Source organism: Ranitomeya variabilis, chromosome 6 (genome assembly GCF_051348905.1).
Source record: "Ranitomeya variabilis isolate aRanVar5 chromosome 6, aRanVar5.hap1, whole genome shotgun sequence".
Lineage (NCBI taxonomy): Eukaryota > Metazoa > Chordata > Amphibia > Anura > Dendrobatidae > Ranitomeya > Ranitomeya variabilis.
In genome coordinates, this window is record NC_135237.1 from 410,729,240 (window position 1) to 410,743,689 (window position 14,450).

Below are 14,450 nucleotides of genomic sequence, written 5' to 3' on the forward strand. Positions count from 1 at the left end.
TGTGTAACAGTACATTACTTTAATTTATTTGCAGTAATAATTTTGTGTATTAGTGTATGAGTTTTACATAGACCCTTTAAACATAAGGATATATGATGGTCATTTGGTTCAATAATTTGTTTTTTTGTTGTTCCTCTTAGGTGTTCCCTCGGTTACTTTGGAAATCCTATGGAGCCTGATGGTAGCTGCCATTTATGTGACTGCAATCTAGCAGGTTCACTGAATAATGACTGTGATAGAATAAGTGGCCAATGCTCCTGTAAGCCGGGCGTTACTGGGCGGCTTTGTGATACTTGTGAAGTTAGGCACATTCTTTTAGAGCAACAGTGCATTTGTAAGTGTGTTCTTTCCTATTTCATAAAATGACAATTTAATTTTATAAAATGGTAGATTAAAATTGTTTGACTATTTCAATTTTGTGTAGGAATCTATAGGTAAACATGATATTCCAAATGTCAATATTCCCGCATATACATGAACAAGCAGAAAAAAAGAGCAGATATAACCTGGTTGATGCTATACAGCTGTTTAAAAAAATACAAAATATATTTGGGAGAGATTTATCAAGCTAAATATGCCAGAATTCTGTCACAATTGATGCAAAAAACAAAACCATTCTCATCACTGAATTCAAATTTATTACGTTCTAAATGCCTGTTGGTTAGCGGTATTGTATATTTTGTCTTTGTGTCTTGTGTACCTTACATTTCTGTCCCATACCTCATGGGATGGGGCAGGTGACAGATCAGGTTTTAACAGGAGCATAGTAAGGTTGGAGACTTTGGATTTTTCTACCTGGAAGAGTACTAATTACTAATTTGCTCATTGTTATTTCTGACTTGTTTAAAGAAGCTGAACAAATAAATGATGCACAAAATGTTTTAGGTTTAGAGCTTGTGCACACAGCCATATTACGACTACATTTTATACTTAGCTATAGATATAGTAGGGCTGCGATAGACATCCATAAGGCCTCTCTTGTACCTCTGATGGTCTGTGACTTAATTGCTTCTTGTGGAAAATATCTCCGCAATTACTGAATCTGTTGGAGTCTATTGGACGGCTCCAAGTGTTGTGAATGAACTATCATAGAGGCTTTTCCATTTACATACTGTACATCTTTACAGGTTAGTAAGTGAGTTGTAAAATTTGAAATGGTAGCATCCATTTATTAAGAAAATGCTTATGTGACTTACAGATGGTATGAATGTATCCAGTCAGACAGATTCACCTGATTTAAATTCAACTAATTTTACCATGTGCAAGAATGTCATTTTATTGGAGATTATTTTTTGTATCTTTTTTGTGTATATACTTCTATGGATTAATATTGTTGCATATGGCAAGTCACATACAGCACACGCAAGAAGCTCAAAACAAGCTGTGTGAGGGCCAGTAAAAGGAAAAAGGAAAACTGCAGTTGTTGCCCATATCAAACAATCTCTTTTTAACTACATTCCTCAACATTGAAATTGCAATGCCTAGAAGGAAAAGCCATGGAAAATTGAAAAACCAAAATTTTCAAAACAGTTTCCTTTACTCAGTTTCAAGTGTAAGTGCAATGCACAGAAATAAAATGCACTTATACACCTTGGCATGCTATCAATGAGGTTATTAGTGGTTGTCTGAGGAATATTCTGCCACCATGTATGCATTTCAATCACACAAATCATCAAGGTCCGCTGCTGGCATTTTCCTATGCAATTACTAATTTATTCAGCATCGAGTGCCACAGACTGGAATATACTCACATCCATTCTTTGGCATGCTTTCAGTGAGGTTATTAATACCGGTAGTTCCCTAAGGAATGTTCTGCCACGCTGAAGGCACTTGGGCACACAAATCATCAAGATCTGCTTCTGGCAGCTCCCTTTGTAATTGCCATCCAATTACATCCCAAATTTGTTCAATGTGAGTCAAGTTTGGAGACGCTGCAGGACATGGTAGGACATATAGGTATCTGCTCACAGTTGCACAGGGAGCTTGCAGCTTGGCATCTTGTTGGCTTCATGTACACTTTCACATTTCCTCATGAAGGCATCTTCATGGCTTTGTGCACGTGGTCTTGAGCTATCATTGCATCTAAGATGAAAGCGAGACTCATCAATGAATAAGATAGACCTTCGTTCCAGTCTTCATTGCCGTTCTGCTCTGCACCATAATAGCCTTTAAGACCAGTGGTGTAAAGTTAATGGAACATCTGTAGATGGGTGATGCTTGTAGCACAATGTTGTTCAAATTCCTTCTTATGTTTTCTGTAGACACTTCTTTGATGCGTTAAGTTTGGTATGTGATGTCCAGTTTCACTTGCAGCATAGAATTGATCACTACGCATCATTCTTCAAATCTAACTAGACTATGTGAGCAACGCCATGAAGAGGCCTTCATAAGGGATCATCATACTTGTCCTACTCTTGGGATTATGGTGTAAGATGGCATAATGTATATAAGCCGGACCCCTCTAATCTTCCAGATACACTAACAGCTTGATGTTGCATTGATTTGGCAGCGGAATCATTGGTACCGCCATTTCTCTAAAGTGTCTCAGGAGCCATTTAAAAAAAAAAACAATGCCGGCTTGTTGCTACTGCTACTGTGAGCAGCCTGTATGGCCTAAATGTGGAACCATGCCCTGCCGCCTTTTTCAACTTATTTCTCATTGAACACATATGAGATTTCAATGATCTGCAAATGCAAAGGCAGATGCCAGCAGCAGATATTTATGACTTGCAACCCCAAGTGTACTTAGCCTGGCAAAACATTCCCGAGACAACCATTACTAACCTCATTGTTATCCGCCAGTGCGTGTAAGTGCGGGGCTTTCTGCATGTGACGCTCATATTCAATGCTGAATAAATCAAGATTCTTTGACAATGTTGTTTCCATTTTTTTATTTGCACATCATTAACTTGTCATTCGATCTTCTGATTTGCACAGCTTCATGACTTTTCCTTCTTGGTGTTGTAATTTCAATGTTGAAGAGTGAACAAAGCTACAGACAGATTGGTTTCCAGGGGCCACAGCTCCCATGTTCCTTTACGCCAGTTTCAATGTACTGTATCTTTCCCACTAAGCACAGGGAAAACACTAAAGCTGCTCATTTCATAAAAGAATTAGTAGACATCACCTGTATATAGCAGCTATAAATGAGATATAACTACATTTTCCCTGGATGTTACTTGCCAATCCTGTTTTCCTCAGAGCTCTTTTTACCCTGTTTCCCTTAGCCTGTGATGATGACTGCACGGGGCCACTACTAGATGATCTGGATGTCCTGCATCGGGTTATTTTCACCCTAAACTTCACTGGAATCGTTGCGGTGCCCCATGGATTCATGTCAAATATGGAAAACATGACAACATATCTCAAGGTATAGATTGCCTTCCTAATTCCTTTTCTTAATGTGAATAATAAATATGATAATTTTTTAAAAATATTTTCTACAGCATAGACACCATATAGCCGCTCAGTGCCAACCATCTATTGACAGTCAGCGGGGCCAGCGGACCCCTGTAAGTGGGATGGCTCTTGTAGTCAGTATGCGGTAACACATTTTAATGTATTAGAATTCTACACTTACCCTTAGAGAATTGGTCTATTGGATCTGCATTGTACAATTTGTAGTGACAATAACTTGTAACTTGCCCATGCAACTGCCCCAGCATTGAGGGCAGAAATTGGCTGCAGCCGTCATATAGATTGTTGAGCACATCATCGCTGCAAGCTTGACTGATAGGGAGCAATGGCAGTAAAAGAATGGGGCATTTATTAAGTGTCTAATTGCCTTTTATTATATTAAATTAACTGCCATGACCCATTTTTTTCTGATACAAGAAGATTTCTTTAAAGGGAATCTCTGCCGTTTTTGCTGCCACATCTGAAAGCGGCATAATGTAGGGAGAGAGACCCTGTTTCCAGTGATGTATCACTTACTTTGCTGGGTGTTGTATTTTTTTATGAAATCCTTGTTTTATGTGCTGTGGATCTGCCAGTTCTCTGAATTCTGAGCTCTGTAGAACCCCGCCCACATCACTGATTCACAGTTCTCTGAGTACACTGTGCATAGACAGAAAGCTGCCAATCAGTGGTGGAGATGTGGTTGGAATATATGGCAGCAGGTTTACTAGTCCTCTAGTTATAATCTCCTGCTGATAGAACAGTGATTTTATCAAAACTACAGTAAGCAGCCCAATAAGGGACACTTCGCTGGAATTAGGGCCTCTGTCTTTTAATATTAGGCTCTCAGATTAGGTGGCAAATAGCTGGATAGAGATTCGCTATAAGTCTTTAGTAGTGGAAAATAACTTAATAGAGCACTAAATAGAAAAATGAAATTTTTGTAGGCCATTATTAGCTTTCAGCCTAAATTGGCTGAATAATTTAAAAGTTTTCACAATGTGATACTTTCATGTCAAATTAAAGGAATTCTGTACCTAGATCTATATCTAAAGGGTTTATGTACCTGTATCTATACATAAATGGTTTTGCCAGTTTTTGGTTCTGGAGATATAAAAGTAAGGTAAAGTAGTAATCATGTGAGACGGTATGCCTCTCTCCACACCATATCCCTAGCCTGAAATGTACAGGGGAACAATAGATGACAGTTGGAATAGTCAATGTACTTTAGTTCCAGTATCCCTTTAAAACATTGTACATTTCTTTTCTTTCTTAGCTTTTGTTTTCTCTAATGACGTACACATAGAGGCATAACAGAAAGTTATAATTTCTGGTTAGTTTTTAGTTGCTCTAAATCACAGAAATATTGATATTCTCCTCAATCACTTTGTCAAGAAATGTAATTAAGCCCCATAGATGTTCCGTGGATGATGATGTCCAGATGGAACTAACTATCAGAAATTTAATTTGTGATATTTATGATGGCGAAGTCGATGCTTAAATTGGATTTTCAAGAGGAAGCAGTTAAGAGCTCTGTATGCTACGTTTTAATCAAGTCTTGTTTCTGAGAGTATACTGTTTAGAACTGCCAAAGGCTACAAGGAAATATCATTTTAATATATACTGCGATTTACTGTTGGATAAAGCAGCAATGAAACTATCAACAGGAGAATACAAATGTATGAAGGATAATACACAAACATGCTCATGAGAAAATAAAAATGTATCTAAAAAACTTCTTACTAGAATATACACATATGGTAAATAAGCCCTGTGATTTCTCGTATACACTTTAAAGAAGCACTTCCATTAAAGTTTTTATCCTCTTAATATATTGCAGTCATATTATATAGCACTATGTACTTACAATTGCTCATTTTGCCTTTCTATCCAGCTAATTATTCTCTTTTCCATAAGGTCTATGACATTCGGTGATTAAAAACTGACTGACTAGATTAATCCTTGTAAGCTTTATGTTGAAACAGGGTGTCTCTTTTTCCCACATGAGTCATCATTAGAACCACAATTCTACATAACTGCTAAGTCCCTGACAGGCCAACTCTACTTTATTTTCAACTCCTGACGCAGCTGCTCCACTCCTTCCAGTGAAAAAGAATTGAAGAATTCATGACTCTTGCAGTGAAAAGAGTCTTTCTGTTTCTACATATAGCTTAGAAGGATTCTGCTAGTCTGTTTTTAATCACTTGATGTCTTAGACCTAAAGGAAAACAGAAGAATCAGTTGAGTAGAAGGGCAAAATGAGCAATTGTATGTGCACAGCGCTATGTAATATGATTGCAGTATATTAATATAAAAATTTTGATAGGAGAAGTGCTTCTTTAAGGCTAGAGTTGAACACCATCACTGCCATCTTCCTAAGCATTTACACTCCTGTAAATGGTTTTTACAGCCATATGACATTGATGACTTATTTATGGCCATTGCTGTGTACTGCAGATCAGCTCCTATTTTCTTGAATAGGAGTTAGTGTCCTGTATTCAGCAGTGGCCAATACACTGTCACAACTCGGTTAGCAGGTGACCAGGGACCAGGGGCTCTACCCTATCCCTGACAATGGGGGGCACCCTAACTAGCCCTATTCCCCAGATAACTTCCGAAGGTGAAGATGCAGGGGCAACCTACCTTACCTTATCTCCTGTATCTGCCCTAAGTCTGTACCCTTCCCCCACCCAGGGAAGAGGGGATCAACCATGCACCGCAGTACACCAACCAGACAACAAGGTAACACACGACCAAGGGAAACTGGAAATACCAAGCATACAAATATTCACTCACATGTAACAGAGGAATGCAGCGGGGAGCCGAGGATGAGGAAAAAACAAAGTAAGAGGATGAAAGAGAATTATCACACTTACAAACCCAAGCAACAGTCACAGATAAATCCACAAAACTCCTTCTCATATAACCACCAAACGACTCTCCTCCAAGCCATGCAGCATAAGCTAGCTCTGACAATGTGTGTCAGTCAGGATCTGGATTATATAGGAGATAGGAGTGGCTAACCAAGCTCAGCTGAGAGCTCCGACTCCCAGAGCTCCCAACATGGGCGATTAACCCCTGTTCTGCCAAAATAATTTAACACCATTTAAAAAGAAGTGCTTCTTTTCAGCGCAGGAGTAGGAACAATCAGAGGCTGCGGTCTTCTGGCTCTTCTCTGTTGCGGTAACCCCGTAACATACACATTGCTATGTAAGGCAGCGCTGTCCAGTGTTCACATCTGGCTGCCAGTAGAGCAAATAATAGAAGACCAGTGGGTAGGCTGCGTCTCTAACCTCCACATGATTGGACAACCACTTTAAATATCCCATATCGTACTATTCTTCTAATCTTTATATAATTTATGCTACAAGTTGATATGTAATTTTACAGCAGAAATCCAAGATTGACACTATTTTTTTTGTCAGAGATGAGCTGTGGGTCTGCAGCAGATTCACATAGCTCCAATGTAATTCAGCGGAATAAATACTGTTCTGTGCTGAATCTGTGGAAATTAGCAACATGCTACATACAGCTCTGGCAAAAACTAAGAGACCACTGTAAAATGTTTAGTTTGTCTGATTTTCTCTTTATAGGTATATTTTTGAGTAAAATGTACATTTTTCATTTATACTATAAACTACTGACAACATGTCTTCGAAGTTCCAAGCAACAAATTTTTTATTTTTTTCTGAAAAGGAGAAGTGGTAAAAAAAAAATAAAAATGGTGCTTTCAGACCTCAAATAATGCAAAGAAAACAAGAACAAGTTCATAAACATTTAGAAACAACAATACTAATGTTTTAACTCGGGAAGAGTTCAGAAATCAATATTTTGTGGAATAACCATGATTTTTAATCACAGCTTTCATGCGTCTTGGCATGCTTTCCACCAGTCTTTCACACTGCTTCTGACGCAAAAATTTAAGCAGCTCTAAATTTATTTCATGGCTTGTGACTATCCATCTTCCTCTTGATTACATTCCAGAGGTTTTTGATGGGGTTCAGGTCTGGAGATTGGGCTGCCCATGACAGGGTTTTGATGTAGTGGTCTCTTAATTTTTGCCAGAGCTGTATATTTGCAGTGGAATTGTTTCAGAGATACAACCAAAAATCTTCATGGAAGTATTTAGGTGCACTTGAAAGCATTGCAAAAACTCAATTTACATACATGAGATGTGAAATGCCATCTGATTTGAAAGGGATTTCATTACAATCTGTGCTATGACTGGTGTTTATGGTGATAGAGAACTTCCTGATTCGTAAATTTAACACCAGAGGCATTGTCACACTGACGCAGACTTTGTAGTCCCACAATTATTGTATTTTATGGCAGCTACAGTATGTAAAGGATAATACCTTTTAGAAAGAAAAGTTTACATTTAATTTGCAAATAATTGCTATTTTTTTTTTCTAAAGGAATCAGTCCACACCAGCTCAGTTACTACCCAGACCATGGACAAAACTTCAGAACAACTTTCCGAAGTATTTAAGGACACAGACAGACTTCAATTGCGAGTGAGTAACTGTTGTCTTTCCAAAAGTTTTCTTACAAATTTCAGTGTCATGTATTTTATTAGTTCTCAGTTGATGGCATTTTATTATTGTTTTCCTCAGATTATTCTTAAAGTATAAAAAATGAATTTAACACGGATCCGAACCTTAGAGGGTTTTGCTTTTTTTTTTTTTTTTAAGAAATATTACAATGTTATGTTGCCTTACAGAGTATATAGTAACACAAAGGTTTTAGAGAACTGACTTTACCAATTCTTCTCCATCTCTCTTATTATTTTCTTTTTCAAAGATGACTCAGGTAGTAGAACATGGATACAACGTGCAGAATTCCACAGTCGGCAGTCTGAACAAGAGCAAAGAGCTGATGGGATTTATTGAAACAATGCAAACAACTGTTAAAGGTAACAAATAACAGAATTTTGTGTAGGTATCCGCTACTTATCCAATCACTGTGTGTGATACTATTAGGAGCCTAACGGGCACTAAACCTAGAGATTTGCCACCGGTAATATCATTAATGGCCAAATTTCACATTTCTCCATTTTATGAAGCATTTTTTCCCTTGCACAAAACAAAGAGGTTAAAATGGGGATCTTCTATTTCAGCCTGCAAGAAATACATACCCTTGTAGTTACTTTGCGTATTGATGAAATGCATGCACAACACTCAAAAGAATTTCTGTTGTTAATTTAATTGATTAATAAATTAACTATTTGATCACCTCAGGTGTTTCGGACCTCTGTGTTCAGAGTGAAATTTCCCCTTTTGGATAGCTGTTTTCTGAATTCTGAAGGCCCCCATACACATTACATTAATATCGAGTAAACCCTTTGATATTGTCCATTTTGGAGAACAGTTTAATAAGGGGCCATTTCATTGTTGTGGTAAATGTTCATTGGGCATGTATCATGTCGGACTGCCATCTACATTGTTCTCTTCATTCAGCCGACAGCCATCTTAGCCAGCTCTCCCATACACAGGAGCACTCATTTGGTGGCGTGCTCTTGTGTTCTCTATGAGAAAGTAATTTTTGTCTGACAGCCTTCTAATATGTATGGCCAGCTTTTGTCTATTTCTTAATACTTCAATACCCAATTTCCCAGTACCCCTGAGGATGCCAGCAGCAGAGCAAAACTTGTTGTGAGGGGGTCATTGACAGCTCATTTTAAAGTGTTCACAGACGCTCAGTAAAAAAGGGGCTTAAAAGAGTGCAGAAAATTTCAGTTATTCCACCCAATATTTGTTCTTTATTAATAAAATGAACTTTGATTTCAGGTTAAGCATATATTATAATAGTACTGATTATAAATGAATGCAGAGACAACTGTGCCCTTTGATCTGAAAATTGTAAAGTTCAAATGTTGAAACAAGTTTTTTGTTTTTTGATAGAATTGAGACACTCAATTAATAGTGATGGGGGAAAGGGTATTGGTTTTCCTCATAGCACATCAGTAAACAAGACATCACATCATATATATTTATCAAGTGATCTAATGGGACCAGGCCATTAGAATAGTGTAATTTACTGTATGTAATAGTGTAATCTATCGGAATAGTGTAATCACAGGTACCCAGAGAAGACACACATTGCATCTTCTCTGCATGTCCCTGAGACCCCTGTGCAGCGAATCTGTGCTCGGCATTCATGATTTTGTGTGACAGTAAGCTGAGTGTTTCCTTTCCATGTCAGAGTACAGGACTAGGCTGACAAAACGGAAATCTCATCTAACAGGTATCACAACAGGAGCTCAATCTGTCATCAAACTTAGTATGAAAAGCAACATGTTTTGGGGGCTATGCTATTAGCCATTAATTTATGTACAGTGGCCAAAAGGGTTAAATGCACCGTATATCACAAGAGATGTTATGTTGTATATGATAATACCTAAATGCAACTTTATTTTTTTTTTTGGACTTTTTTCAGTTCTTATAGAAGTAGCAAAAAGCTTGAATGAGACAATTGGCAGTGATATCCAGCTGTCTGACCGTGCTCTGCGGGAATATCAGGAGGACGTTTCTTCTAAGCTTGAATCAATGAGCATAAATGGCTTCAATGATCATTACCAAAATGCTACCAAAAATCTTAAGTAAGTGCTCTTATATCCACTGTATAATCACACAGAAAGCACATTTATCCCAATCAGCTTGAAAGCATCTCTAAAAAGTGTGAATAACTTTGTGTTTATCCCTGTTTTGTATAAGAATCTTCAGAGACTGATTTAAAATAAATGGTCTTGTCCGAACATGACCTATTGTGACATATAATACATTTGTCCTCATTAATTATCTATAGCCCGATTGCCCCAGCCAGTGTAGAGGCCTAAGTAGACCTTTCAGGTTGCTAAAAGCTATAAATAGTTGTCCTTTCTATTAGGATGGATTTCAACTATTTCTTTCCACCTTATGACCATTCTTTTAGGTTTTAATGGATCTGCCCAGCCTTTGATTACATGAAGCCTTGCAGTGGTGTAACTTGAAGCTTATGGACCTCAATGAAAAATCTTTAGCTCCAACTATCACAATTCTTTGATAGTATTACTTTTCTCAGTTCAGCCAGAAGGAACTCTTGCCACCTCCCCCTACTGGACTCCAGGGTTCAGGTGTGACTGCAATCCCTGCACCCACAGTACACAGTAGTTATGTCCCTGAAAAGTTGGAGACTGTTGCCCCAATACCCCCGTTGGGTGTTTTTTTGTGCATAATTCAAAGATAGCAAAGTAGTTGGTCACATTTTCTTTTTTTGACTGAAGTGCTGGACACTTTTTATTAATTAAATATATTTTATTGTTTTATTTTTTGTCCAACAGAGACTGTGAAGATGTATTGTCCAGAGTGCAGAATGAGTATGACAAGCCACATAAGGACTTGCTGAAATTGAAGAGGAGCCTCGAGAACACCCTAGAACAACACAATAAAAGATTACTATCAGCAAAAGACTTCATCCAGGAATCTGCTTCAAACACCAATCATACAAAGAATCTGCTGATTCCGATTGAGAACAATCTCAATGATTTTAATGTAAGTCATTTAATTTTTATCTATAAGTCTTGCTATTACTCAATTAAATGTGTTATCGCAAGTTGTCTCATGAGCAGCTCACAGCTCTGCAATCTCCTTACTTTCTGGTCACTAATGGAGTGGATGCTCATCCTTGAATGACAGTTTTTATCCAAATCATCCTGCTTCTACACATTAATGTTTCTACACATATCCTCATAAGAATACTAGAGGAAAAACATGTAATGTTGCAAAATAAATTTATTAAAGTGTACAACTTTTCTTAATAAATCATTTAAAAATTACTAGTAGAAATTCAAGCATAGGAGAACAACAAAGGAAAACACTGACTCTAGAGTTTGAAAAGCACTATGTTTTATACAGGTGCGTTGGACCTGATATTAGGTAAGAATACCTTAAAAAATTATTTTGAAAAATTGGTGCATAAAAAAAGGTATACATGGGTCTACAAAAAAGCTATGTCATAGTGAAATTGCAAGTGCATAGTAAAAATGATAATGACCTATGTAGAAATGATAATATATTTTATAGCATGTCCCTATTTAATACATGATAATATAAAATAGAGTTCTGGATCAAAGAGGTATATCTATATATATATATATATATATATATATATATATATATATATATATATACTAATAAATTAATCAATAAATAAATTAGTAAATCACATGAAATAAACAAGAGGGAGAGGTGTATCCCCAAACCCTCTGTATAAGGTACTTACAAAGTGACTTGTGCTTTATCTTTAGTGTGTCATGTTGTTCTCCTAGGCTTGAATTTTTACCAGTCATTTTTAAATGATTTATTAATAAAAGTTATACATTTTAATAAATATATTTTGCAATATTACATTTTTTTCCTGTATCATTCTTATAAGGATATGTGTAGAAATATCATATGGCAATGTATTGCGCTACTTCAGTAAAAGATTGTGTTAAAAAAAAGTTCTACACATTAATGGTCTGTCAGTGTTTGTTCTGAGTCTACACTGTTATACTGTAGATACAGCTGTGGTAAAAATTAAGAAACCACTGCAAAATGTTCAGTTTGTCTGATTTTTCTCTTTGTAGGTATATTTTTGAGTAAAATGTAAATTGTTCATTTATTCTATAAATTTCTGACACTATGTCTCCGAATTTCCAAGCAAAAAATTTTGTATTTTTTTCTGAAAAGGAGAAATGGTCAAAATAAAAAAAAAAAACAAAATAGTGCTTTCAGACCTCAAATAATGCAAAGAAAACAAGTTCATAATCATTTAGAAGCAACAAAACAAATGTTTTGACTCGGGAAGAGTTCAGAAATCAATATTTTGTGGAATAACCATCATTTTTAATCACAGCTTTCATGCGTCTTGGCATGCTTTTCACCAGTCTTTCACACTACTTCTGGCGCAAAAATTTAAGCAGTTCTTCTGTGTTTGATGGCCTGTTGACTATTCATCATCCTCTTGATTACATTCCAGAGGTTTTCAATGGGGTTCAGGTCTGGAGATTGGGCTGCCCGTGACAGGGTTTTGATGTGGTGGTCTCTTAATTTTAGTCAGAGCTGTATATGCAAGTATAGTGATAACAGTGCATTTGAACAATCACACAGCTCTGGAAATTGAGAATCGTGACTAGGAGCGCTGCTCTGGAAGCTGCCAATAGTGAGGGATGGTGATTTCACAGAATTAATTAAATCATCTTGATCAGGAGCTGAGAGTGAGGGGAAGAGAGTGATCAGCTAACTCCTGCCTAGGAATCTATAGCCTGGATAGAGCTGTCTGGGATGTTAGGAGTTAACTCCTCTACTGGAATGTAGCTCTTACAGAAGGAAAAGAACAGCAGATAAAAAAGCAAGCCAATTACAAACCTGCTTGTTTTCATGAGAAAACTCCTAAGGAATAAATGTGATTGTGTAATTTCCATCCCCAGAAAAAAAAGCTTACTCTCCAGGAGAACAAGAATCGTTCTGTGATGCTGATTGAAGAAGGACTTGGTCTGGTCGATGAGGCAGTTCTTCTTGCAGAAGACACCATAAATGCAACATCTGTATGTATCACATTAGAATCGTTTAGATCTGTGTGTTAAGGTCATGTCATAGATGTCCTTATATTTGTGTTGCTACAATCATTTATGTATAACATGCATCCAATTGTGACATGTATTATTTCAGGTTTTGGAGATGCACCAGGAGGAGTTAATTATGTGGAATACCAAGCTAAGACACCATGTGGATGAACTTGTGATGGAAATGTCGAAAAGAGATGCCCTTGATTTAGTCTATCAAGCTGAAGACTATGCAACTGGTTTACAAAGCAAAGCTGATTCTCTAAACAGGTACTTCTAGATATGTATTATAATAATAATAATAATAATTTTATTTATATAGCGCCAACATATTCCGCAGCGCTTTACAAATTTTAGAGGGGACTTATACAGACAATAGACATTACAGCATAACAGAAATCACAGTTCAAAATAGATACCAGGAGGAATGAGGGCCCTGCTCGCAAGCTTACAAACTATGAGGAAAAGGGGAGACACGAGAGGTGGATGGTAACAATTGCTTTAGTTATTTGGACCAGGCATAGTGTAAGGCTCGGGTGTTCATGTAAAGCTGCATGAACCAGTTAACTGCCAAAGTATGTAGCAGTACAGACACAGAGATGTATTGAGATATATTGGAAAAAAACTGAAATCTCAGAGCTTGGGACCTGGCACTACACAGTACTCTATAAATCAGGAAGCCTAAGATAATTGTACTTTACTTAAAAATCTGCAAAAGACTTGAGGAAAGAATCTATTAATGGTTTTACTATGTGCACTAGATAGGTAATTGCCACAATGTCCAAAAACACTATTGTAAAGCACAAAGCATAAATCCTTAGTAAAAAAAAAGGTATAGCAAGTCAGTTCATTGTGAAAAAAATAATTAATATTCAGTGATGTGTGATATAATGTTTTGGAAAATGGCAAATGTGCATTTCTGTACAGAGCTGTGGAACATGTTGGCCCTTTATAATCAAAATGCAATAATTAAAATAACATATCCAATATAAGAATATATGTAAGTTGAATCATAAATTGATAATTTTCACTGTGATGTAAAGGATATTTTAAATTATTTACAGAGAAATCGTCTTTTACAACCTAATAAGTAAGGTTATGATAGATCTGGACAGTAATGGTGTCATCAGCTGTAAAACATTGTTCTTATGTTAGCCTAATACATAATGCATATGAAATAAATATAAAAAAAGAAATCTAGAAAAAATTATATAAAAACAGAAACTGACAGAAGAATCGAAGAAACTGACAGAATCGTGCCTTTTATTAGTATTATGAACTTCATGTCCATATTGAAAAACACCAACAATATTACTTAAAATAAATACAATAATTGTTATATGAAAAAAAATGGTAGAAAATGTTGGAATTCTGCAAAATGCCATAGTCCATTGTAAAATGAGTACAAGCAGAGTGAATTTCAGTCTACTACATTGTGGTTTTCTCTGTGTAATTAATCATTTTATATTTT

The 14,450-nt window shown here is 36.5% G+C and overlaps 1 protein-coding gene across 1 annotated transcript in view; it reads left to right on the top strand.

The window, feature by feature from the left end:
- LAMA1 (laminin subunit alpha 1) overlaps positions 1–14,450 on the top strand; it is a 236,431-nt gene that overhangs the window by 159,907 nt on the left and 62,074 nt on the right. Inside the window, exons 32-39 of the mRNA XM_077270228.1 lie at positions 141–334; positions 3,228–3,370; positions 7,812–7,910; positions 8,197–8,308; positions 9,832–9,994; positions 10,715–10,925; positions 12,845–12,961; positions 13,086–13,249. Of these exons, the coding sequence (XP_077126343.1) occupies positions 141–334; positions 3,228–3,370; positions 7,812–7,910; positions 8,197–8,308; positions 9,832–9,994; positions 10,715–10,925; positions 12,845–12,961; positions 13,086–13,249 (1,203 nt within the window). The remainder of the gene's footprint in view (positions 1–140; positions 335–3,227; positions 3,371–7,811; positions 7,911–8,196; positions 8,309–9,831; positions 9,995–10,714; positions 10,926–12,844; positions 12,962–13,085; positions 13,250–14,450) is intronic.